This window comes from Bidens hawaiensis, unplaced genomic scaffold (assembly GCF_021521415.1).
Source record: "Bidens hawaiensis isolate Kalapana, Puna unplaced genomic scaffold, B.hawaiensis_p1.1 tig00419463_1, whole genome shotgun sequence".
In the NCBI taxonomy this organism is placed as follows: domain Eukaryota; kingdom Viridiplantae; phylum Streptophyta; class Magnoliopsida; order Asterales; family Asteraceae; genus Bidens; species Bidens hawaiensis.
Genome location: NW_027504871.1, coordinates 481,270 through 506,843, shown reverse-complemented (window position 1 = coordinate 506,843; position 25,574 = coordinate 481,270). Strand labels below are relative to the sequence as shown.

Below are 25,574 nucleotides of genomic sequence, written 5' to 3'. Positions count from 1 at the left end.
CAACTAACAGTTCAAGAGATAATAAAGGAACTCGCCAAGTAGTTTTCGACATGTTTAATTTGTTGAGAATTGTATTACAAGCTTGTTAACCCTTTTTAAACTGTTACACGTTTGACAAGTTTGGATAATGGGTCACATGAGTTGTATTCTATTAAAATGATCTCAAATGTGATTATGTTATGTTGATCGTCTTACCAACAATTATATAGGTAATCTCTGGGTATACCAATATTAAACTGCTAATCTTACAGATTTATGAATAACTTAATTATATAATGTTAGGATAAGTTGTGCAGAAGAAATTAACGAGATCAGCAGAGGCTCAGGGGGGTCATTTAGCAACCATAGAAGAGAGAGGAGGGACATATCGACCAAGGAATTTATTGTGTAATTTGATTGAGGTTGGATGTTTCTACTATTGTTTAGAAGTGAAAGAATGAGAGAAACCAATGTGAAATGATTGTTACCTTGGAAATAATTGGCGGAAGAAATTGGAAGTAGGTGCTACAATCAAACGGGGTGAAGATCAACCAATTAGGCCAAAAGAAACACATTGGTATTTCAATAGTTACGGACAACATTATGGTGGCTATATGAGGTAGTGCCCTAGTCAGAAATGTCGAACCAGTTATGGAGTATCAAACTATAGAGCCGAAGACTTTAGGAGAATGAAGACGTTAATCTTGATGAAAAAAAGAATTAAGGTTTAGTTTTGAATAAGTTAGGTTTAAATAATTATAGAGTTATATTTTGTGTCATGTTTATTGGATAAGATTAATTTAATAGTTTACTAAGTTTTGTTGGATTAAGTTACTTCTTTTTGATGATTGTTTAGGTATAAAAGGGGCCATAAGGAGTTTTATGTGTTGGGCCTTACATATATAAATATAAAAGAGTCATCGAGAGTTCTAAAAAAAATTGTGTCTTGTTGTTCATGCTTAAGATATTATTTAGTTGGATACTTTATTGGACTGGATGATAACAGTTAATTACTTGGTTACATTTTGTTGTAGAGTAATTATTTATATAGAAGTAAAAGAGAAAGGTTAGCGCCACATATTCAATTTGATTATTTTATTGTTTTTTTTTTTACTTTCAAAGTATGTTTTTTGGTTTGTTTTATTGTTTGTTTTTAAGCTATGCTTATACCCAACGAACCTATCAAATACTAACCATATTTGCGTCTGTTTGCCGTTTAACGCTCGGGTTTTACCAACGTCCAGTTTTTACCGACCGAATAAAGCCGCTCTATATGTTTTAATTTCTTTTATATGCATATGCTAATAGTCACTTTATTTGTTAATTTCACGAATTTATCTTTTGTTATTAGTTATGGTACCGTAAAACGTAACCGATACCAGCTGAATAGAAGTCGAATCACCGTCGCAATGCTCAGGTTTTACCAACTGAAAAACGTTGTTTTAAGTTAATTAAATTTTTATACAATAAGTTATATGAGCGTAGTTACATTTTTTTGTTTTTTTTTTCTAATATATTAATTTGAAGAATCTGTGTTTCAGTTTTAATCCGGTAACGTAATGAACGCAGCTGATACTGACAGAGTTCGCATTAGCTTGCCGCTGCAACACTTAAGTTTTACCAACATAATTTAACGCAACGCGCACGAGAAATCATTAGCATATAGGTAAAGGAGCCTCTTGGCGCCACATAAGGGAAATAAGTTCCATGATTTATTTTTCAAATATATTAGATATTTATGAAATGCAAACACAGAAGTTTGTTTTACATGGGTGGCTAAGGTGTGTTCGTTAGAAGTTGTTTTTCTTCTTTGCCCTGGTTCGATTCTTGGGAAAGTTGCATTAACATTTAGCTTTTTTCTTTATTGTGTCGTTAACCAACTGACATCGAATTTATTTTTTTGTTATTTTTTTAAGCGATTGAATTCGCGTACTCTCACCACCTCAACACTCGAAACAGATAATTCTCAGGTTTGAACAACGTCCGGGTTTAGTGATCACGCCACCCCATTGGTCCGCCTCAAGTTTTATAATTGTTCGCTTTAGTTCCGGTATCGTGACGAATGTAACCGAACGAATTTTTTTAGTTCCGGTATTGTAACGAATTTTTTTTAGTACCGACTACATTCATGTAGACTCACCACCTCAACGATCGCGACCGACAACGCTCGGGTTTTACAGACACCCAATTTTAACGAACGACGACACCCCATTGGTCCGCCTCAACTTTTAGAATATTTTTAGTTCCAGTACCGTAACGGGCACGATGTATACTGACCAAATTCATGTATGCTCACCGCCTCAACGATCGCAACCGACGACGCTCGGGTTTACCAACCGAAGACATATGTTAATTTTTTTATAATTCGTTATATATGTGCTGCTACATTTTTTGGTTTCTTATTTTAAGAATTCATTTTTTAGATTTACTTCCGATACCATAACAACTGACCAACTTCATGTTAACTCGCGACTGCAACATCCGGGTGTTACCGACCAGTTTCCTCGCACAACGCGCAGATGAATCACTAGTTATTAGTAAACTGCAACAATAAAACATGTAAAGTAATAATAAATTAATAATTATGTTACCTTTTACAAGTAACGTAATTATTAATATGTTTGTATTTTGTAGTAGCAAAACGCGGTTTTGGCAACCTTTTTTTTTTCTTATGTTCGTATGTTTTGAATTGAATGTTTAGCCAAACAAAAATCTTGATTTAGGGATGAGCAAAATCGGTATTAGTACCGATTGATACCGGTATCGAATCAATAATGGTACCGAACCGGTACCGATTTGGTACCGTCGGTACCGAATCGGTACCAAGATTTTGAGTTTTCAAGACCGGTACTGGTACTGATATTTCCCGAATTTTATCTTAAATATCGGTATCGAATCGAACATTTCGTGTACCGGTACCAAAAACTTACGATTTTCAAGATCGGGATTTTCGATACCGGTACCGAGCTGATCCCTACCTTGGTTGGGTGATAAATGCTTACGTTGAGTATAAAATGTTTGACAAGTGACTATTTCTTTAGTGATTTTTTTCAAGTTTGCTAAGTTGTCAATTTTAGTCCCCTAACTTTAACTATTTGATCAGACCCCTCAAGTTTAACAATTTGGTTAAATTTGATAAGAAAATAATTAGTATTGATAAAATGGGGTATTCCGAGAATACTTTTATCTACATTTTAGTGTAAGTTTTAATCAAGTCGTTTCCATTTCTTTACGTAAATGGGCTACTATAGCCATTGACGGGCCTACTCTTTGGGTCGGGGTGTACCATCCCTTATGAAAAAAAAATAGTGCTATAATAGTGTTAAAATCCAAATGAACCCTGTGAAATTTTGACACCGATCCATATAGAGTGTCGAGAACAACCCAATGAAAGTTCGAGACCAATTCTAATAAAGATTTAAATGATAATTTTTGCAAATATAATTATATAAATGTAATAAATTTGAACTTTTAATACCAATTTAATTTTAAACCCAATACCCAACCCAATCAATCTCAACCCAACTTTTAAGTCCAATACAGAATTAAATTTGGATTTAATGCCCTATTTAAACGATAATTGTATTTGTTTCTTTTGCAAGAACTTGCTTAGGAATGTTAAATTAGATGATGCTATAGTTATATTTCAAAATGAAAACCCAGTAAAGTACAAATTTAGGGGGTGTTTGGGATTGCTTATTTTCACTAACTTATAACTTATTAATTTTTTGAAAAGTAATAAGGTCTTTGTGATTGCTTATATTGTGAGAGAAAAAGTTTCATAAGTTATACTTTTATAACTTATTAACTTAATAAAAAAATATAAAGAGGTAAAATATGAAATCCCAAACACCCCCTTAGATATATTGTATTTTAGTTATGCATTTTAATGATCTTTCACGTACTTTTTTGGTTAAATGATATTTTATTGATTATCTTTTCCTTGGTATGATCCGACCCGATTTGACTCAATCGGAACATCCAAACTGGATCGAAAAGAATTTATATACCGTTAACCCGACCTGAACTGTCATCCCGAACCAATTTTTTTTTATATATACCGAGAGTTAACTAAGTACCGACCAAAAAAATTTCCGACCCTTATAAGAAAATTTCTTGGGTCCACCACTAAATATAGCAATGCTGGTACCCTAACAAACCGAACCAACCAACTTCCCGTCGCGTCCCATAGCCATGCGTGGTATGACAGCAACTAGTTAGTAACTAATACAAGATTCTCCTGTAAGTTATATACGTGTAGACTATATATTAGTAATTAAGGTTGACATTTGATCCTTTTTACTATGTTGTTAGAGCAGTCCATACTCTTTCTCTTAAAGATTAATGGTCGTGACGTTGGATTCTCATATGGTGTGTTTCACACTTTACACCACTTTACACCCTATAAATACATCTCACGTATCACTGTCCGAGGTACACTCAACCAACCTCAAAACAAATAGAATCCTTGTGTTACATAACCATCTCCAAACTTTGATGAGATATAAACCATACCAGAAAAATGAAAATGAGCATATGTAATGCGAAGAGTGTCAAACAATCGATAACCGGCTCAACTCATGACGCAAACTCGACCGTGAAATGGGTCGATTGTTGTGAAACTTGTTTGGAGGATGGTAAGAAGTCGTGCAAGTGCGGTAAGGAAAACATTGATGAAGATGAGCTGCCGTTTGAGTTGAAGAACGAGTCAAATGACGAGCAAGGTCGTCCACATGAAGCCGATAGTTCTTTCCTTCATTCGGTCGTGAATATGATTGGAATGCTCATAGGTATCTCTTTATATAACTTTTTTTCATTTTCCGCTTGTAGTAATGAGTAAAATCGAAACACGACCAAAATAATTAATAAAATCAAACGAATTGTTTTTAACTTTGTATTTTATTTGATTCCACATATAGTTGGATTTATAAACTAAAATTGGCTTGAATCCACTCACGCTCAGGCACAAGGTTTACCAAATTAACCATGCAACCAACTTTTCCAATAACCGAACTAACCAAACTATTTATAATTGAAACAAATCGTTTCTGAAAATCTAAAAACCTATAAGGTACAGGTTCGGTTTAGATGGTAACCAAACCAATATGACTTTAAAATTTAGTATGATCAGATGATGGAACTACATGTCCTGAAGTTTATTTTTTTCTCTATTACAAAGGTCCTAAGTTTTCTTCTCTTGTTTTTTTAATCTCTCTCTCTCTCTCATATTTTATTTTAATTTTTTCTACCTTAGAAAACATGATCAACGTTTATCGTCTGTTACCTTATTATATAATAAGAAATCATAAAAATCTTAAAGAGTGTTACATGTACTTGATTCATCATCTAGATGTATTAAGATTCTAAAATGGATATTTTTTAATATTCACTAGCACCACTTTATGACATAAATATCATATCCATATATAATTACTAAGCATTCACTAATGATGTCTAGCAGGTCTTGGGCAGCTCGCAACACCACATGCACTAGAAAACGGAGGGTGGGTTTCTTCATTCCTGCTTATAGCCCTCGGAATCGCATCCGCATACACCTCTCACTTGCTTGGAAAATGCCTCGAATCCAACCGCAAAACAAGAAACTACACCGATATAGGCTACCACGCCTTCGGGACCCATGGTAGAGCCATCACGACCATGTTCATTTACTTGGAGATCTTTATGGCACTTGTTTCCTACACCATATCATTACACGACAATTTGAACGTGGTCTTCATGGGAACCGGTGTTCGGTTCCCGTGGGCCCATCATTTGTCGACTTCTCAAGTATTAACCATGATAGCGGTGTTGGTGGCATTGCCGAGCCTCTGGCTGAGGGATTTGTCATCCATTTCGTTCCTTTCGACTGGCGGGATTATTATGTCGATGATGATTTTTGTGACGGTGGTGTGCACGGCCGTATTTGGAGGTGTTTCAGCTAATCATGCTATCCCGGCTCTCCGGCTAGGGAATATACCGCACATCTCTGGCTTGTATATTTTTGGATACGGTGGTCATATTGTTTTCCCTGATATACATAGGGCTATGAAGGATCCATCAAAGTTCACAAAGGTTGGTATTTCTCACCCTAACCCAAAGGGCATATTAGTCAATTCACATTATAAAAAGCTTGAAACTAGAAAGACCTTACAAACTTGAGGCTAGATTAGGCTCATTTAATAAACGAGTTCGCGCACAAGTTTCTCGGTCTAAAAAATGTATTATTTGTATAAATTTTAATAATATTTATTTTATATAGTAAAATAATTACAAAGTGATATTTTATGTATAAAATTCTGATAAAAATAACTAAACAGTTTGTATTTATTTTTATATATAATTGTAGATATATAAATAATTGTAAATAAAATAATTAACAATTTAATCTATAATGTGCTCGAATTTGAAAAATATTGACGAATCAAGCTCGAGCCATAGGCATAAACTTCAAACAAGCCCAAATCGAACTCGTGAGTTAAATGAGATGACGTTGAGCTTGGATGGACTTGAACATAAATCGTTTACACCCGACTGAATCATTAACGGATTAAAACCAAATAATACATTATTGTTATTATTATAATAATACTTATTTGAGATTGTAATTCAATTTCTGTCATTTACAGGTATCAATAGTAAGTTTCACATTTGTGACATTGCTCTACACATCCTTAGCATTCATAGGTGCCAAACTATTTGGCCCGGAAGTAAATTCCCAAATTACCCTCAGCATGCCTAGAGGACTTGTGTTCACTAAAATCGCACTATGGGCTACGGTATTGACACCAATGACCAAATATGCACTAGAATTTGCACCCTTTGCAATCCAACTTGAACACCGGTTTCTTTATTCCATGAAGTCACAAACCAAGATGATCATAAGAGGCACCATTGGCTCAGTTTTGTTGCTACTCATACTCGTTTTGGCCCTAACCGTCCCATACTTCCAATACGTGCTAGGCCTTACAGGCTCACTTGTGACTGCAGCAATTATACTTATTTTCCCATCGGTTTTCTACATTAAGATCTTTTGGGACAAGATATCGAGGCCGGTGTTGGCTTTTAACGTGTTCCTCATTTTAATCGGCTTTGTTCTTGGAGTGTCGGGTACCATCTCGTCTTTGAAGTTGCTTGTTGGAAGTTTTGAGAGGATCCAGGCGACTTAGTACGTAATCGGATATGCTTGTTGTATGTTCCATTTGACTCTACCCGTACTTTTAAAAATGTGTGAGTTGTAATGGAGTCTATCTATATTGCCAAATGAGTCTTAATTAATAATCATTTGAGCAAACGAGTTCAAATGTTTTAGTTGTCATGTAAAATAATGTGTATCACTTACAAATAATACAAGTTTTGCTTGTTAATATCTCCATCTTTTCTTTAAACAACTAAGTGTTACACCCTATAGGAATTTTCAAGGGTTCATTCTCTCGTACTTTTTTGTTTTCTTTTTTCTAATTCATATTTTTTATATAGATTGAGATGATATTGTGTAATAGTGTTAATATGATGTTTGACTTGTCCACCTTATCATCTTTAATTATCACTATATATCTTATGTTCACATTAACTATCTTGTTTTAACTCTTCTACACTCCATACAATAGAAATGGCATTTGATAAACATATCGGTGCATAGTAAAACAACTAAGATGAAATAAGGTGTATATAAAATGTAGGGCCATCTTCAAAATCTCGAATTCACATAACGTACAAAAAAACGGCCCTGCTAAAATGCATCAATAAGGCTATATAAAATCTTAAATTTCAGTTAAATCTTTTTTCCTATTTATGTTATGGTTTTCACTTTAACTCCCACCAAAGTTTAAAAAAATATTAGCTAAAACTTTATTTAAACTAGTTTCCTTAAATTTTATTTATCTAAAATTCTTTTTTGCTCTTACCATTCATAATTATTCAAGCTAACATACAAGTGTCGGTCCTAAATCCTAAACATTTATGCATATAGAAAAAACCATTTTCTTATAAAAAGAAAAACGTTTGAAAAAAAAAGGAAAAAAGGCTATCCCGAGCCCACTCGGGTTTTCGTTACACCGTGTGTTACGACAGAGAATCATGTTCTTGTGGTGGCACAACGACTATCAAGTGGCAGCAAGCGGCATGGTTTTCCAGAAAAACGTCCAAACTAAACTCTGAAACCAGCATAAGCCCGTTAAAACAACATAGTCTGACAAAAACAAAAATCTCCAAATTAAAAAATGCGATGGCCTAAACATAAAAAGAAAGCCATCTTTTAAAAAATAAAAAACAAAAAATTGACTTGGCCCAAATGCTTTAAATCTTTAACTAATAGCCAAATTCCTTTAAACTTAAAAGCCCCGTCTCACGAGTCAGTCGTCCTCGTCGTCTTCGTCCTCGTCCTATTAATAATACTTTTCCGACGTCAATTTCACTTCACGTCGCCGGCATAAACCACCACCTCACCTACACGTCACACCTCCACTCACCATCACCATGCTTCTAGTCTCCACCTTCATCTCGTTTCCACTTATCCTCCTGATCTCAATTTCCATTAATACTGCAAACAGCAGCAGCAATGATTTCCGCGGCGCTGTGTTCGACGTGAATTCAAAATTCGCCGGCAAGGAACGGTCACTCAGTCTCTTCAAAGCTCACGATAGCCTCCGTCACCTTCAGATTCTAGCTTCCGGTGTTGATTTGCCTCTCGGTGGCACCGGTCGTCCTGATGCCGTCGGGTAAATGATTTTAGGTTATTGTTTTGTACTTCGTTACCACTTTTAGGTTTTTTGAAGCTTGTTTAGTTGTTATTAATGAGAATTAGGGATTATTTAGGGCTGGAATTGAGTTACAATAGTCTAGAGTTTTATCTCTAAAGCGCGAGCTAGGCTCATTTAGAGCGCTATCTTTTAAACCGGGCTCAGCTTGTTTATTATTTAATTAATTTTTATATAATTATTCACATATATATATATATATATTTTGAACGGCCAATGAATAAAGCATAGCTACCCGGGGTAACCCAAAGGCGAAAGGCAACACCATACGCCCGTGATTGTAGACAGCGCTGGCTAGCCCAAGCCCACCATCTCCCGTTCCAGGAAAACCCACCGTCTGAAGGCCACTGTGGTAAAACCCGGTTGGGATCGGATTTGAACTTGAGACCTTGCAGTCTCAAGCCCAAATCTTCACTTCCCCTCTGAAGAGGTAGGTCCCAGCAAAGCCCAGTTGGACCCGCAAGACTCAAACGTCTGCGCAGAAACCAACTGGATCCGCAGGACCAACCATGCTCAGAGACGTGACGTCCTTACGCGCAGTACGCAAGCTGTTCCCGCAGGAAATGCCTCCCAATGGTGAAGGACTCCGCCTGTCCCCGCAGCCTCGGATACAAGCCATCAGGGAAGGCCACCCGCGCAGCAAGGCTACACGCACAAGGCACTTAGCTCTCAATCACTCAGTGTCACCTGAGGGAATGAGCAAAGCCGGGAACAATCCCGCACAAGGGCGGGAGGGGGAATACTCCCGCCCAAATAAGCCAGTCCGTACGATACGGGAAGATCTTCTGTACTGTACCTGACGAGGTATGGGAAAAAGATCTGACTAAAGATACGACAGCTTATTGACAACAGTATGGCGAGCAGCATGCTCCTGTACTGTGTCACTATTAGCCGCTGCCTACTCACCAACTACTGCCATACCACGTGCGTAGCCGGCAGTTGGTGGAAAAGGAATAGTACACAGCAGGCCTGGTCACTATCAGCCGCTGCCTACCCACCAACTACCAGCAGGGCACGTGCGTAGGCCACTGTTGGTGGAACAGGAACACTGTTGCAGCCGGCCACACCTCCTTGGAAACCTACCTTCGGCTATAAATACCACAAATGGTATGACCATCCAACCTCAACATCTTATCTTGTATCATCATATTATACCTGATATCTGCTCTAGCAATCTCTTAATATACATTTATATTTAAAGAGCAATTTAGTCTGATTCTCACGCCGGAGGGTGGTCACAAGGAGGAACCCCCCCTTCTCAGTGACGAGCTCATGGTGTCTGTTTTGCAGGTTATCAGAAGAACCATCTTTACTGGGTCTAACCCCTCGTGGGAAACAGCTATCTAACCCCCAGGTTACCAGTAATCTGCCCGGGGTCCGGTTAGTGTTTCTTCATTGGCGCCATCCGTGCATAAAGCTAGAACTTCATTTTTCTCCAGTTTTTTCAAACTTCTAGAAAGATGGTTAAAGAAACTCCGGTAACCACAACCCCAGCTACTGGGGGGAATACCGGTTACACAGTTTTTACAAACACTACCCCGGCTACCCAAGCCGGGGCAAGTGAAGTAAATTTTACGAACACTACCCCAGCTACCCAAGCTGGGGCAAGTGCAGTAAATAATCGCTCACTGGGATTCACCGATACCCAGTTAGAAAAACGAACAAGACTCCCCCGCCAAACACTCGATGAAGTTAAGGCATGGGCGGAGGCACGTCAGAGGGAATTCCAAGCTGAGTTGGACGAACGCTTGCATTCCGTCCAACAGGCTGACGAATTCGAAGATTACTTGGATGACTCGGAGGAATCCGACTCCGACGCGAACCCTCGTCATAGGGCAAAAGGGAAGCGTAAGGAAACGGATTCCCAACCGAGAAGGCATTTTGGACAAGCCTTCAAACCAAAAAGCACAGGTGGAAGTCCACGAGACTTCTCCAAAACATTCAGACCAAATGTTGCAAATGCAGGAAAGTCCAAATTTGCAAGGGACATTGCAGAAGCAATTGCCCCAAAAAGTGCCAAACAAATGTCCAGCATAGGCACATATGATGGTATATCTGACCCAGACGATCATTTGAACAGATTCATAGTGGGGGCAACCGTCAGTAGTTGGACGGAACCTACATGGTGTTACATGTTCCAAATGACGCTGGTCGGGGCTGCTAGAGCGTGGTTCGATCGTCTACCGGTCAACCACATCTACGACTGGGCTGACTTCCAACAGAAATTTAGCCAACACTTCAGCCAGCAACGAAAGTATACCGAGGAACAATGGACAATCCTCAAGTGCATTCGAGAAAAAGATGAATCTTTGCTAGACTTCATCACTCGCTTCAACTCGAAGAAGCTAAGCCTGGGTAATATCAGCGAAGACCTTGTTCGCGCTGCTTTTATTCAGGGCGCGAACGACCCAGAGCTCATCCGCACCTTAACGGGTAAAGATGGCATGCCATCCACATGGGATGCCATCATGACAGCAGCTAAACGCTTTGCGGAAACGGAGAAGCAGCTGGGTAGAGATCTCCCACAGAGCACAAACCTCTACACCCAGAAAACAAGAGAAGACAACGTCCTTACCGCCCGATTAAACAAAAAGCGAAAGCTAGGCATTTGGCAGTCAAGGGTAAACTTTGACACCTCATCCGGCTTGCAACATCGGTTGGGCGGAAGGGATAATGTACATACAAACAAGAACTCCAGATGGACGCCGCTCACCAAAAGCGTCACCGAGATATTCGCCACCGAGGAGCTCCCATGGCCAAAGCCTCAAATAATCCGACATCGTCACAATGCTGATCGGAGCAAATACTGTGACTTTCACAGGACAAAAGGCCACAACACCGAAGAATGCATAGACGTAAAGGACATGGTCGAAGCATTTGTCAGAGATGGGACGCTCGCGCACCTCGTGGCGCAATGAACGCTGAGCAGGCTGATGCGTGTAGAACCCCAGCTGGGGAAAACACGAATAAAATTCCAGCTTCAATGTGGAGACTACATGCTGCGTAAAGAACGAGATCCCGAACCAGGTGCGTATCGGCTCGATGGCACTCCCATCCCAACATGGAAGGGAGCTCAATTACGCAGTTTGCATGTAAATCAATTCCAAATTTGTAAAAAGGCCAAGAGCCACTTCTAATGGAAATGATTCTCCTTAAAACATCGACGCTGATGATTTTACATTTATACTTTTATGAACTATCAACACTAATGCCGGTCTTCACCGCATACATAAGTGTGAAAGTCGTTGCGTGGGGAAGGCGGCAAAACCCGCATAAACCCAAAAAACGACAAACCTTCACGCAGGTCAGTTGAAGGGGAAAAGTTCAGTCCCATTAAATGAAAGTGCCGGTCTATCCGCATGAATCATGAAAAAGGGAACTGAACACTAACCTATTGACAACCGCGCGTCGAACGGTTAATTTATTCAACACGGATATGCCGGTTTTCACCGCATAAATACGTGGAAAGTCGTTGCGTGGGGAAGGCGGCAAAACCCGCATAAACCCAAAAAACGACAAACCTTCACGCAGGTCAGTTGAAGGGGAAAAGTTCAGTCCCATTAAATGAAAGTGCCGGTCTATCCGCATGAATCATGAAAAAGGGAACTGAACACTAACCTATTGACAACCGCGCGTCGAACGGTTCAAAACAGAATTTCTAACAAAAGGATAAGGAAAACCTACACGCAGGTCAGATATGGGTAAAGTTTAGCCATCCTACTAAGTGCAAGTGACGGTCCTAACCGCACAATCACGAAAGAGGAAGCAAAACTTCACACCTATTATCTACCACGTTCAAAGGTTTAACTTATCCTCAGAAAAAGATAAGGAAAACCTACACGCAGGTCAGATATGGGTAAAGTTTAGCCATCCTACCAAGTGCAAGTGACGGTCCTACCCGCACAATCACGACAGAGGAAGCAAAACTTCACACCCATTATCTACCACGTTCAAAGGTTAACTTATCCTCAAAAGATAAGGAAAACCTACACGCAGGTCAGATATGGGTAAAGTTTAGCCATCCTACTAAGTGCAAGTGACGGTCCTACCCGCACAATCACGAAAGAGGAAGCAAAACTTCAACCTATTATCTACCACGTTCAAAGGTTAACTTATTCTACACTTGGAAAATTGCTAATTTAAACTAAAGTATGCAAGTCATATAACGTTTATAAAGCAAGGAATCCAATAAAAGAAGCGGTCTTACCCGCACAAAGATTTATATTTCACAATGATTCATTACAAGAATGGCCGGGTAACTACCCGCCTACAAGAAAATAAATCTATACAAGCTAAATCTATCCTAGCAATGGGAAGGGATCTTCATGATCAGGCAACAGGGCCACTTCCACTTGGACCAGCACCATCAGTAGAGCGTGGCAGTTCAAGGAAAGCCTTAAGGATAGCTAGCCCATCATCAGCAGCAGCAACTTCATTCACCTTCTCCACCACCGGATGCGGGAAGGCGGCGTACTGATTCACTGCTTGGTCATAAACAGCTTCAGTATCAACATTGTACAAAGGGAAGTTGGAAGGCGGGATGCCTTTCTCAACGAACCCTAGACCAAGCAGGAAGCCGACCTTTTCCCCATCCTCGTGAGAAGCGTTGAGGGCTGCGCTCATAGCATCATCGTAAAAGGTCTCAGCAAAGACCCGATGCACAACCTACAAGAAAATATACAAGTATCAAAACCTTTTCTATCTACAAAGAAAAGCGTAAAGACATGAAAAACATACCTGAGACAACGCTTCTCGCAGAAGCCATTCCTTGGCAACCAGAGCTTCTTGGAGGGCAGCTTGAGCTTCGTTACGGGCGCGATCGGCTTCACTCTTGTTGAGGTTGGCAAGCAACACTTCTTTAGCCGCAGCCTCTTCGACGCCCTTCAGCTTACGCTCAGCATGGTCAAGCACCCCCCTCTGGTCCAGGATTTCTTGGAGCTTTTTGGCGTCTTCCATCGCCAAGGCATCATGAGCCTGCTGGAGAGCCTCTAATTTGGCTTTAAGTTCTTCATTCTCCACGCGTAGAGGCTCAGCAACAGCTTCAGCCTTGGTGGCCCTCTCGGTTGCGTTCCTTGCAGTTTCCTTAGCCAGCCGAAGCTGTTCATTAACAGCTTGGGCAGCCTTGGAACGGGCCTCGAGTCGTGCCTGAACTTCAACCTCGAGGGCCTTGAAGGCCTTCTCCTTTTCCGCAACTACGGCGGAAAGCCTTTGGTTCTCCTCCCGGACAGCCCGCGCCTGAGCCACTTCTTTAAGGCGAGCTGCTTTTAACTTGTCGTTTTCACGACAAAGCAGCTCGACATGCGGCTGCATCCGAGCCAGGAGAACCCGAAGCCCATTGGTTAGCCTACCCTCCTGGTAGCTAGCCATGGCTTCCCCCAACGCACCACTGGGAGCAGCGTGGCGAGCCCATTCCACGCACTCCACAGGGGTACGAAGGGTTGTTCCTCGGCGAATGTTCCATCGTGGAACATACACTTCATTGGAATCCGACACTGCAAAAAACATAAAGCAGTTAGGAAAAGATGATAAAGAAAATATATATATATAATGGGCCAAAAGAACCCTACGCACCTATAGGGTCAATTACAGGCCGATAGCCGCCGAACCCATCACCTGAACCCAACGGAAATCCATCCAAGAGGTCAGGCAGATGGGAAGGTGGCAGAGATTGGCGAGAAGCCCCATGCGTACCTGATGGATCGGCCGTCGTTGCCGATGGCGGGGGCATGGTAGCAGCCGCCGCGGTCGCCGCCGCGGAATCCGCAGCAATAGTAACCGCCGGCTCGGTGAAGGATGCTGTAAAAATAGCACTCACAGCCGGCGGTGACGTCATCTCAGCTGGAACAGTCGGCTCAAAGGAGTGAGCAACTGAACCAGCGGAAGCAGGCGTAGGCGCCTGGGTCGACGCCTCAGGTAGGCTGACCAAGCCTACCGTCATTGGCGGGGAGGTACTACTCTGCACTCCACCCTGGAATGCGTCAACATCCACGCCTGCGTAAAGAAGATAAGTGTTAACGATATCAAACTATGAAGATAAAAGTTAAAGATAAAGTATGTACTTACGGGTTTTCTTGAGCTTGAAAGTACGGACGGGCGGGGATGAACCCGATGGAGCCGGCCTCTTCGCGCCGGTTACCGTTGTCATCCTTGGCTCTCCGGAGGTGACAATCGTCGCAGCCTCCGGAGCGGCGGTCTTATCACCACCGGGATTCCCCGCCACCTCTTCGCTCTCGGTCTCCGAATCAGACCGAGGCGCCGGATCGGCAGTGGAGGCCACCTTCTCCTTCCCCTTCGCGCCAGCGGCCTTCTTCTTCCGCACCAACGGAGGACCATCTGCGGATTCCTCATCAGAACATACGATTAAAGGAATTCCAGCAGAGGTTTCAACATTGAGGGGTCGAGGGTCGAATAGCGCCTTACCTGGCCGACGGGCGCTAAGGATCTCATGGCCTTGCGGATAGACCTCCACGAACCGATCCGCCGTTTGTTCCAGGATGGGCAACTCGTTCTCGTCCAGAGCACGAGTACCCATCCGAGCGGGACCGTCAGCCTCCCGCGGGTTCAGGAGCGACTGCAAGTCGTTCCCCTCTGAAATAAACAGGAAAGAAGTTAGAAGAAATTCAAAATCAACAAAAAGAAACAAAGCATACCGTAAGGAACAGAATTCGAACCGTATTCGAGGACGATTGGGATCTTTTGCGCATCGGCAGCCTTCCACACCCGGCTCATCCCCAGCATCACCATCCCGGACTCCGCAAACCGGTAAACCGGAGATTGGACCCGAGATATATTCGCAAACCATTCCGCCTCCTGGTAGTTGGAGGCGTGAAGGCTGGGAAGTGTTTGCCCGTTCTTGAATTTCATGGCAATGGGGATGACGCGAGCGGATATGAAGAAGAACTCCCGCTTCCACGAGCGAAGACTGCGCTCAGTCGCGCAGATCTTTAAACCCTTAATCCGGGTTGTCAACGTGTACCACCCCTGGATACACCTCCAAGTATAGAAGGTCATCAGGCGGTCGACATAGGGCTCGATGCCCAAAATCCGGCACACCCACTCGAAGTGGTGAATCTTGGCGATCGCCATGGGGTGCAACTCGGTCAAATGAACACCGTGCCTCTCGAGGACACGGTAAACAAACTTTGTCAATGGGAACCTAAGATTCCCATACACAAAGAATGCAGCATATACCCCGATCTTGCCTCTGGGGGCATCGTACACCGTCTGGTGGGGTTCAGGAAACTCAGGCTCGAGAGACTCGAGCATGAACTTCCTGACGACGTACCGATACAGATCGCCAGGCAGAGCACACTGGCAATCGCCAGCAGTACTCTTGTCATCGACTGCAGATTCGAGATCACGAGACATCTTGTAAAAGAAGAAGAAAACGATTTCGGGAGAATGCTTGCCTGAAAAGGTGAGTATTCGCCGGAAATCGCAAAGAAGATGAAGAGAAGAGTGAAAGTGTGGATTACAAAGAGCCCTCCACCCCTTTATATACTAATCGCAATTAATGCGATGAAATTAATGCGGAAGAGAGAGAAAACGAAGGTGCAATGAAACTATGACACGTGGCAAAAAGCAAGCTGGCAACAGCTGTTGACAGGACGCATACCATTAATTTCGCGGCCACGCGCCCGAAAAATCGCCCCCACGCGCCTGAAAAAGCTTCTGGAATGACCATGTACTGTCACGTCACCATAACTTCCTGCACGATCTGACACAGTCAGAAGAAACCGTCGCACGACGTTTCAGAGTTTTGGACTGTTCTTTCCACCAACTCTTCGAATTTCAAAATTCAAATTTCAAAAAGATTAAAAAGTAAGCGGGAAAATACCCCTTACCTTGGCAAACAAGTAACCGTAAGACGGATGCGGGTACAGTGTTAAGGCAAAACCCTTCACATACCTAGCACCCGCAGGGAATTGAAGCCAAGAACCTTGGCAAACAAGTAACCGTAAGACGGATGCGGGTACAGTGTTAAGGCAAAACCCTTCACATACCTAGCACCCGCAGGGAATTGAAGCCAAGAAAACCTTGGCAAACAAGTAACCGTAAGACGGATGCGGGTACAGTGTTAAGGCAAAACCCTCCACATACCTAGCACCCGCAGGGAATTGAAGCCAAGTAAACCTTGGCAAGCAAGTAACCGTAAGACGGATGCGGGTACAGTGTTAAGGCAAAACCCTTCACATACCTAGCACCCGCAGGGAATTGAAGCCAAGAAAACCTTGGCAAACAAGTAACCGTAAGACGGATGCGGGTACAGTGTTAAGGCAAAACCCTTCACATACCTAGCACCCGCAGGGAATTGAAGCCAAGTATACCTCGGCAACCAAGTAACTATAAGACGGGTGCGGGTACAGTGTAAAGGCAAAACCCTTCACATACCTAGCACCCGCAGGGAATTGACGCCAGGAATACCTTGGAAGTAAAGTAACCGTAAGACGAGCGCAGGTACAGTGTTAAGGCAAAACCCTTCACATACCTAGCGCTCCGCTGGGAATTGAAACCAAGAAGGATCTTCTGGGCAATGCTTGCGGAAACGGAAATAACATCCCCGCATAGCGGGAACGTCGAGAACTACGTTGTTTGAAGCTCCAGGATGGAATTGGTGGTTTTAACATAATTGATCACTATGTTCAAAACTAACAAAACCTCATGGAGAATCCACACAAGTGGGACTCAACGCTCCTGACTTGCGAGGAGGTTACAGACCTACCCGCATCATACCCAAAGACCAAGCAGGAAACTCGGGAATTTCTGCAAGTGACAAGGACTTCCGCGGGAGGAATCCCCATGGAAAACCTTAAAAAACCCTTTTTAAAACCCTTTGCTTAAGTCCAAAAGTTCACCTCACTTTATTAAACACTCATGAGAAGAACATTGGACTGGGGGGACTTGAAGAGGTAGGTCCCAGCAGAGCCCAGTTGGACCCGCAAGACTCACCTTGAAGAGGAACGTCTGCGCAGAAACTAACTGGATCCGCAGGACCAACCATGCTCAGAGACGTGACGTCCTTACGCGCAGTACGCAAGCTGTTCCCGCAGGAAATGCCTCCCAATGGTGAAGGACTCCGCCTGTCCCCGCAGCCTCGGATACAAGCCATCAGGGAAGGCCACCCGCGCAGCAAGGCTGCACGCACAAGGCACTTAGCTCTCAATCACTCAGTGTCACCTGAGGGAATGAGCAAAGCCGGGAACAATCCCGCACAAGGGCGGGAGGGGGAATACTCCCGCCCAAATAAGCCAGTCCGTACGATACGGGAAGATCTTCTGTACTGTACCTGACGAGGTATGGGAAAAAGATCTGACTAAAGATACGACAGCTTATTGACAACAGTATGGCGAGCAGCATGCTCCTGTACTGTGTCACTATTAGCCGCTGCCTACTCACCAACTACTGCCATACCACGTGCGTAGCCGGCAGTTGGTGGAAAAGGAATAGTACACAGCAGGCCTGGTCACTATCAGCCGCTGCCTACCCACCAACTACCAGCAGGGCACGTGCGTAGGCCACTGTTGGTGGAACAGGAACACTGTTGCAGCCGGCCACACCTCCTTGGAAACCTACCTTCGGCTATAAATACCACAAATTGTATGACCATCCAACCTCAACATCTTATCTTGTATCATCATATTATACCTGATATCTGCTCTAGCAATCTCTTAATATACATTTATATTTAAAGAGCAATTTAGTCTGATTCTCACGCCGGAGGGTGGTCACAAGGAGGAACCCCCCCTTCTCAGTGACGAGCTCACGGTGTCTGTTTTGCAGGTTATCAGAAGAACCATCTTTACTGGGTCTAACCCCTCGTGGGAAACAGCTATCTAACCCCCAGGTTAACAGTAATCTGCCCGGGGTCCGGTTAGTGTTTCTTCACCCTCCAATGCCTAGAGCTCATTGGCATTTACATATATAATAATAACTATAATTTTATAGATAATATACATTAATTAATTATATTTGTCATAACTTATACTAGGGCTGCTCAAAGGGCCGAGTTGAACTGAGCGAGGGCTTGCCCGTTGCTTGGCTCGTTTACAAACCGAACTGAATCGATCGTCTCATTTACAAATCGAGTGGAAATTGAACCGAGCCAAAATCAAACTAAGCATTTTTCGATTGAACATCGAGCGATTTCAGTTAAAATTTTTCAATAAGAAGCAAATTTGAAATTGTAAATAATATATCCGCAAATAAATTAGTATTTTTTAGACAAAAGTATAATAGATTGTAAATTTCTATACAAAAAGAAGTTTGAAGTGAGATATAATGAACATGTAAACAAATTTCTAGTAATCTGAAAAGTTGAAGCGAACAAATGAAACTATGAAATTGATGGAATGAGGTAAAATAAAAAAAGGTTTAAAAAATTGTATATTTATATTTATGTGTGTGTATCTATATATTTATATAAATAACTACTTCAAGCCAATCGAACCGAACGTACCTTTGCTCGCCGCTTGGCTCGTTTACAAACCTAACCGAAATCAAACGAGCATTTTTGAGCGAGCAACGAGCAAGCGTCGAGCGATTTGGACAGCCCTAAATTTTATACATAATAATAGTTATTATATAAATATATTAAATAAAAGTTAAACAAATAAAAAGCTTGTTTAAGCTTGCAAGCTGGCTCGAGCTCGTTTATTAATTGAGCCTCAACAAAAGCTCGAGCGCATTTAAGTTAGGCTCGATTTGAGTTCTTAACATGTCGATATCGAGCACTCGGCTCGTTTACACCCCTATATCTAACACTGGTTTTTGCAGGTTGTACTATGCCAGAATCGGAATCGGAACACCACCAAAAGAATATTATGTGCAAGTAGACACAGGAAGTGATATAATGTGGACAAACTGTATAGATTGCAGAGAATGCCCTAAAAGAGGCTATCATGGGGTACTGTTTTCTTGATTTCTCTATATAAAATGATATTATGCATATAATGCTAATAGTTTTTGTTCTACAATGCTTCAAACAGCTGGAACTTACACTATACAACCCAGAAGATTCATTCACAGGGAATGTGGTTACATGTTCTTCAGCGTTTTGTGCAGAGATCAATGGCGGTGCGGTTACTGGTTGTAAAGCTAATGCAAGTTGTCTATACTATGAGAATTATGGTGATGGGAGCTTCAGTGTTGGCTACTTTGTAATGGATGTTGTTCAATATGATAGTGTGTCCGGTGATTTGGAAACTAAGCTGGCAAATGGAAGTGTTATATTTGGGTATGTTTGTTATTGTTCTACTTATATATGTAGGGCTTTTGTACTGATAATGTTTATTATTTTATTAACAGGTGTGGTGTCAGACAATCTGGTAACCTAGGGTCCTCTGACGAAGCACTTGATGGGATTCTTGGTTTCGGAAAAGCAAATTCATCAATCATTTCACAGTTGGCTTCATCTGGGAAGGTTAAAAAGATGTTTGCACATTGTTTAGATGGTGATAATGGTGGTGGCATTTTTGCAATTGGGCATGTTGTTCAACCAAAAGTTAATTCTACACCTTTGATCCAAGATGAGTATGTGACATTTCACTTTTTTACTTTAAACCGAGCAAATGATCGAACACAATTAAAATGGCGTGGTTTCTTGTTCTTGTTTGTTCATTAAGAAAATGAACCTTTTTGTTCATTAGCAGTATAAACAAATGGCTCACGAACGTAAATGAATGAACATAACTGAGCTAAAACCTATTAAAAGCCAATGGGAACAACAGTGTGTTGGTTGTTGGGTCAAACTTTTTCAAAACTAGACTAAATTTTAATGAGCCTAAAAAGTTTTATTGAGTATATTAAAAAACGTAAACGAACAAACTTAAACAAAGGTAAACTGACAAACATAAATGAATGAGCGAGACATGTGTTCATGTCCGCTTATTTAACTAAATGCACAAAAAAACTTGTTCAGGTTCGTTCGTTTATAAATAAACGATCTTCCCGCTGAATGGTTCCTGAACATTTCACTGAACGTATGGTTTGCTTACAGGCCTAGTTATTTGATCCATGCTGGTAGATTGTTACACCAAATTGGGTCTAAAAGAGAGCACTATGCAACATCATTGACTCCATTTTCACATGTTTATACGCACACACATATCTGTATACTTTTGTAGATACAATGCATAATTATTCTCTGCATCAAGGCATCCAAAATGTAAACATGCATGCTGAATATATTGTAACTTCAAAAGTTTAGTGCCTTAGATATTATTGCGCATGCTCACTTATAAATTTATAGGCCACATTATTCTGCAAATGTTACGGGAATTGAAGTTGGTACCCTGCTTTTAAATCTTTCAACAAATACTCATGATACTGGGAACACGAGAAAAGCGATAATTGATAGTGGTACAACATTGGCTTATCTTCCAGATGCAATATACAAGTCCTTGGTGAATGAGGTGTTTTTTTAATGCTTTAAACATTTACTCTTAGTTTATCTTTTAAAAAAATTTGCTTTAGACTTTTAGAGTCATGTATTTTGTTTATATTTATACCTCTTTCTGTTTAGATAGTTGCAGGGCATCCTGAGTTGAGATTAAGAACACTTCAGGACCAATATGCATGCTTTGAATACTCAGGAAGGAACGCTGTTATTGTATAGAACTATGTTTTCATAAACTAAAAGGTTTAATGACTTTTGCAAATTTTTATTTCTACATTGGCAGTGTTGACGATGGATTTCCAGCAGTTTCTTTTTATTTTGAAAATTCACTTTCTTTGAAGGTTTATCCTCACGATTACTTGTTTGTTGTTGTAAGTATCTCTATTAATGCAATCTGGTTATTCTTTGGTCGTGCATGTTATTTAGGACTAAACTTCAATACTGCTCTTTGATTATATGTGTTTTGGAACTTTTAAGTTTTTTGGTACAGCCGTGCAGGTCATAATTGTTTATCTTTTAGCAAGTTTTTATTCTAACTAAAGAAGCTAGCTAACAGATAATAATCATAGTAATATTCTAGGAATTGAGTATAATTAGGCAGGTCTATATATCACATGCTAATATACCTTATGCTGAATTAATAACTTCAGCAAGTATAAAAATCTTGCAGGAAGATTTCTTATGTTTTGGTTGGCAAAACAATGGTCTGGATTCATCAAGTACAATGGACACAATTTTATTGGGAGGTAAGCTCTCTGTCTCTCCCTCTGTATAACATGTTTGTGTGTGTGGCTCTCGCAGCTCTCTAAAACTGATTATAGATTGAACATCCCTCTATATATGTATGCTGCAGTATGCATCTTATATTATGACATTTGCAGTATTAATGGACAGTTTCTTTTTTTGGTTTGCAGATTTGGTATTGTCAAATAAGCTGGTATTATATGATCTTGAAAACCAAACAATTGGATGGACCGAGTATAACTGTAAGTTATGATTTAGTTTTATTAAATCTGTTTTTGTTTTTTTACAATACCAAGACTAACTATTGTCTTTTTTTATTTTTATAATTCCAGGCTCTTCAACCATCAAATTGAGGGATGAAATTACTGGATCAGTGCATTTAGTAGGTCCACATCCTATACCATCTGCTAGCACCCGGATTGCCCATAGTTATTTACTCACTTTTATTAATCACTCTACTTCACGGTCTTATATTTGATTCTCGGTAGCGGTTAATACACGATATATATATACGGTAAAAGAAATAGGCAAACATAACATAGGTATTGAATCCATTGTTTAGTAGCATGTCACGAGTCAAAGATGCCATCAGATATCATCATCATTGAATTGAATTGAAGCAAAAAAGGTAGATTTTGTGAACAATTCACAATCTGGTTATGGGTTTCTGTGAAAGGTGTGGAGTTTTTGGACCTTTTGAGCTTGTCTAGGCATTGAGCTTGGCTTGTTTTGAGCTCTATTTTTAAAACTCGAGCTCAGTTTATGACTAATTTTTCAAGCTAGAGTTCGGTTTGCTTATCATTCGTTAGTATTTTGTTACTTCATTTATATACAATTGTATATATTTCATTATGTTCCCTAGTCTGTAGAACCAATACCATAATTCCAATCTTAATATTAGTACCTAGTAAGTAGAGGTGCACAAATCGGTTTTTTTAAAAAAACCGGTTTGGTTAATAACCGGACCGGTTTTTCTTTGCCTGGAAAAAAACCGGTTTTTAAATAACCGGACCGGTTTATTAACCGGTTTTTTTGGTGCAAAACTCGGACCGGTCTAACCGGTTAGGACCGGTTTAGAAACCGGTTAGAACCGGTTAATAACCGGTTTTTTTAATTAACCGGTTTTTTTTTTTTAAATAACCGGTTAATAACCGGTTTTTTTCATAATAACCGGTTTTAAAATTAACCGGTTTTTTCCATAACCGGTTCAATAACCGGTTTTTTCTCTAGAACTTGTAACCGATATACGAACCGGCGGTTACTAAACCGGTCAAACCGGTTTTTAAATAACCGGTTTTTGTAAAAACCGGTTTTCGGTTTAAACCGTTGAACCGGTTCACCAACCGGTTTTTTTGCCCATCTCTACTAGTAAGGGTACCATGGACATAATATACTGAAGATAAAGTCTTAATTTCTAAACTGTCTATATAGAGATGTTCAACGAAACCGGTTCCTGGAACCGAACCGGTGGACCCGAACCGGTTCTTACCCGTTTTTTGTAGGAACCGGACCCTATCTGATTCAACCCGATGATCCGTGACCGGTTCTTGCATTTCTGAGTGGGGGGGTAGGAACCGGAACCGAACCGGAACCGGTTCTGGAACCGAACCATCCGGAACCGGTTCCTAACCTGTTCTAGCCGTTGGATCGAATATAGCCGTTGGAAATCGTTTTTTTTGGCCGTTTTTTGACCGTTGGGGTCAAAAATAGCCGTTTTTTAGCTCCCCCAAGCACCCCACTACTAGTATAAATAGGTATTTGGTGTCATGGGTTCATCACAACACTCAAAACGCAAACCCGAACGCAAAAAAATACAAAAAAACGCTATTACAACGTTTTGAGTTCTCTAATCTCTTGTTTTCTCTTCTTCTATATTCATATTTGTTGTTATGGCTGCCTCACAATCATCGGTTGGTCAAGGTTCCAACGGGGAACCAAGTTTCGTTCGTATTGTACCTCATAATCGTAATCAAGAGATTTGGTGCAATTGGGATTTGGTTGAATTGAGTGACCATTCATTGAAGGCTCGGTGCAAGTTTTGTGGGATTTATTTAAACCCACTTTCGAATTCAAATTTGAAGAAACACATCGAAAAACCGTATTGCAAGGCGTTGAAAAAGAACGTCGATTCGCAACAAACGCAAATGGATAGTGAAGGCGGAATATTTACATACCAAATTGATCGAGTTCAAGATCGTATGGCGAAGTTTGTGATTCAAGAAGCTTTGCCGTTTAGCCACTTCGACAACCCTCGCTTAACCGCCATGATTCGAGATACGCTTCAACCACAATACACTCAAGTAAGTCGTCATACTCTTAAACGTTATTGTTTAAAATTGTGGAAGAAGGCCAAAGAGGTACTAATTGCATATTTTGAAAATATAAATACGGGAATAAACTTAACTAGTGATGTTTGGTCGGCTCCACATGGTCTACCCGAATCTTATCTTTGTGTTACCGCTCATTGGGTAGACCTGTCATCGTGGGAAATGATGAAACGCACCATTGCTTTCGAACTCTTTGAGTATCCACATACGGGAGATAATTTGTTTGAAATTTTAGATTATGTTATAAAAACTTATAAACTAGAAAATAAAATATTTTCAATGGCATTTGATAACGCGTCGAATAATACATCGGCGGTTGATAAATTAAAATTAAAATATACGCCGATTTGCAATGGTGTATTTTTTCACTTAAGGTGTGTTGCACATATCATTAATTTAATCGTGCAAGACGGACTTGCTTCGGATGAGATTACATCGGTTATAAACGATTTTAGACTAATGATACATGAAGTTTTTAAGAAAAGTAAAAAAAGACAAATGGAATATAGAAAATTTTGTAAAGATACGGGAAGAAAAGCTTTGGGAGCTAATTGGGATGTACCTCATCGATGGAATTCCACTTGCATAATGTTTCAAAGTGCTTTGAAACAAAGAGAAACTTTACAAATGTTTCATTCTAGTCTTGCCGAGAATGATTTGGCAATCCCCTTTTCAAATGAGAAATGGGAAATTATCAATGACTTATCGACTTTTCTTGAAGTTTTTAAAACATCAACTACGAAACTATCGGGAACGTATTATCCGACAAGTCCCTTGGTTCTTTCGGAGTTATTTTTAATCGTTAACAATCTTAAAGAATTTGAAAATAAAAGTCCAATGTTTTCAAACATCATATTACCAATGAAGTTTAAATTAAAAAAATACTTTCTTGAATTGCCACCGGTTTTTACTTGCGCCGCCGCTTTAAACCCAATGTTAAATGTTACGGAGGTTGAATGTGTGATAGACGAAATTTTTTCAGCCTTAGATATGCATGAAGTTGACCCAAACTTTTCAACAGAGGCAAAAAATGATTTTAACTTGAATTTTAAATTTATGTATGACTTTTATTTAAATAAATATGGGTCAAACATACAAATGCCTATGCCGGAGGGGGTCTTCATCAAGTTCAAGTGCTACTAGAGTACGAGATCCTATGATTAGCCTTATGAACACCATTCGCAACGTAACGGCTAAAAAACAAAGGGGTAACACCCCTTCAAGCGAACTAGGAAGGTATAGTGCAAATGATTACTCTACCGGTTTATCCGAAGAGGAATATGGCACTTTTGATGTTTTGGCTTGGTGGAAGGTAAAGGGAACCGAGTTTCCGATTCTTGCCACCATGGCCCGTGATTTACTAACCGTCCAAGC

At 40.7% G+C, this 25,574-nt stretch overlaps 1 protein-coding gene and 1 pseudogene across 2 annotated transcripts; both read left to right on the top strand.

The window, feature by feature from the left end:
• The first annotated feature begins 4,434 nt into the window (after nt 1-4,434).
• Nucleotides 4,435-7,145, top strand: LOC143608941 (amino acid transporter AVT1H-like). Its single transcript, XM_077083834.1, has 3 exons — nt 4,435-4,769; nt 5,441-6,051; nt 6,606-7,145. The coding sequence occupies exons 1-3, from the start codon at nt 4,502-4,504 to the stop codon at nt 7,143-7,145; spliced, it is 1,419 nt and encodes a 472-aa protein (XP_076939949.1). The 5' UTR covers nt 4,435-4,501.
• Nucleotides 7,146-8,388: 1,243 nt separating this feature from the next.
• On the top strand, nt 8,389-22,740 carry LOC143608946 (aspartic proteinase 36-like; annotated as a pseudogene). The gene is made up of 10 exons (XR_013149356.1): nt 8,389-8,696; nt 19,509-19,638; nt 19,721-19,968; nt 20,040-20,264; nt 20,983-21,145; nt 21,256-21,323; nt 21,407-21,500; nt 21,800-21,875; nt 22,044-22,115; nt 22,206-22,740. The product of XR_013149356.1 is annotated as an aspartic proteinase 36-like (transcript).
• Nucleotides 22,741-25,574: the final 2,834 nt, after the last annotated feature.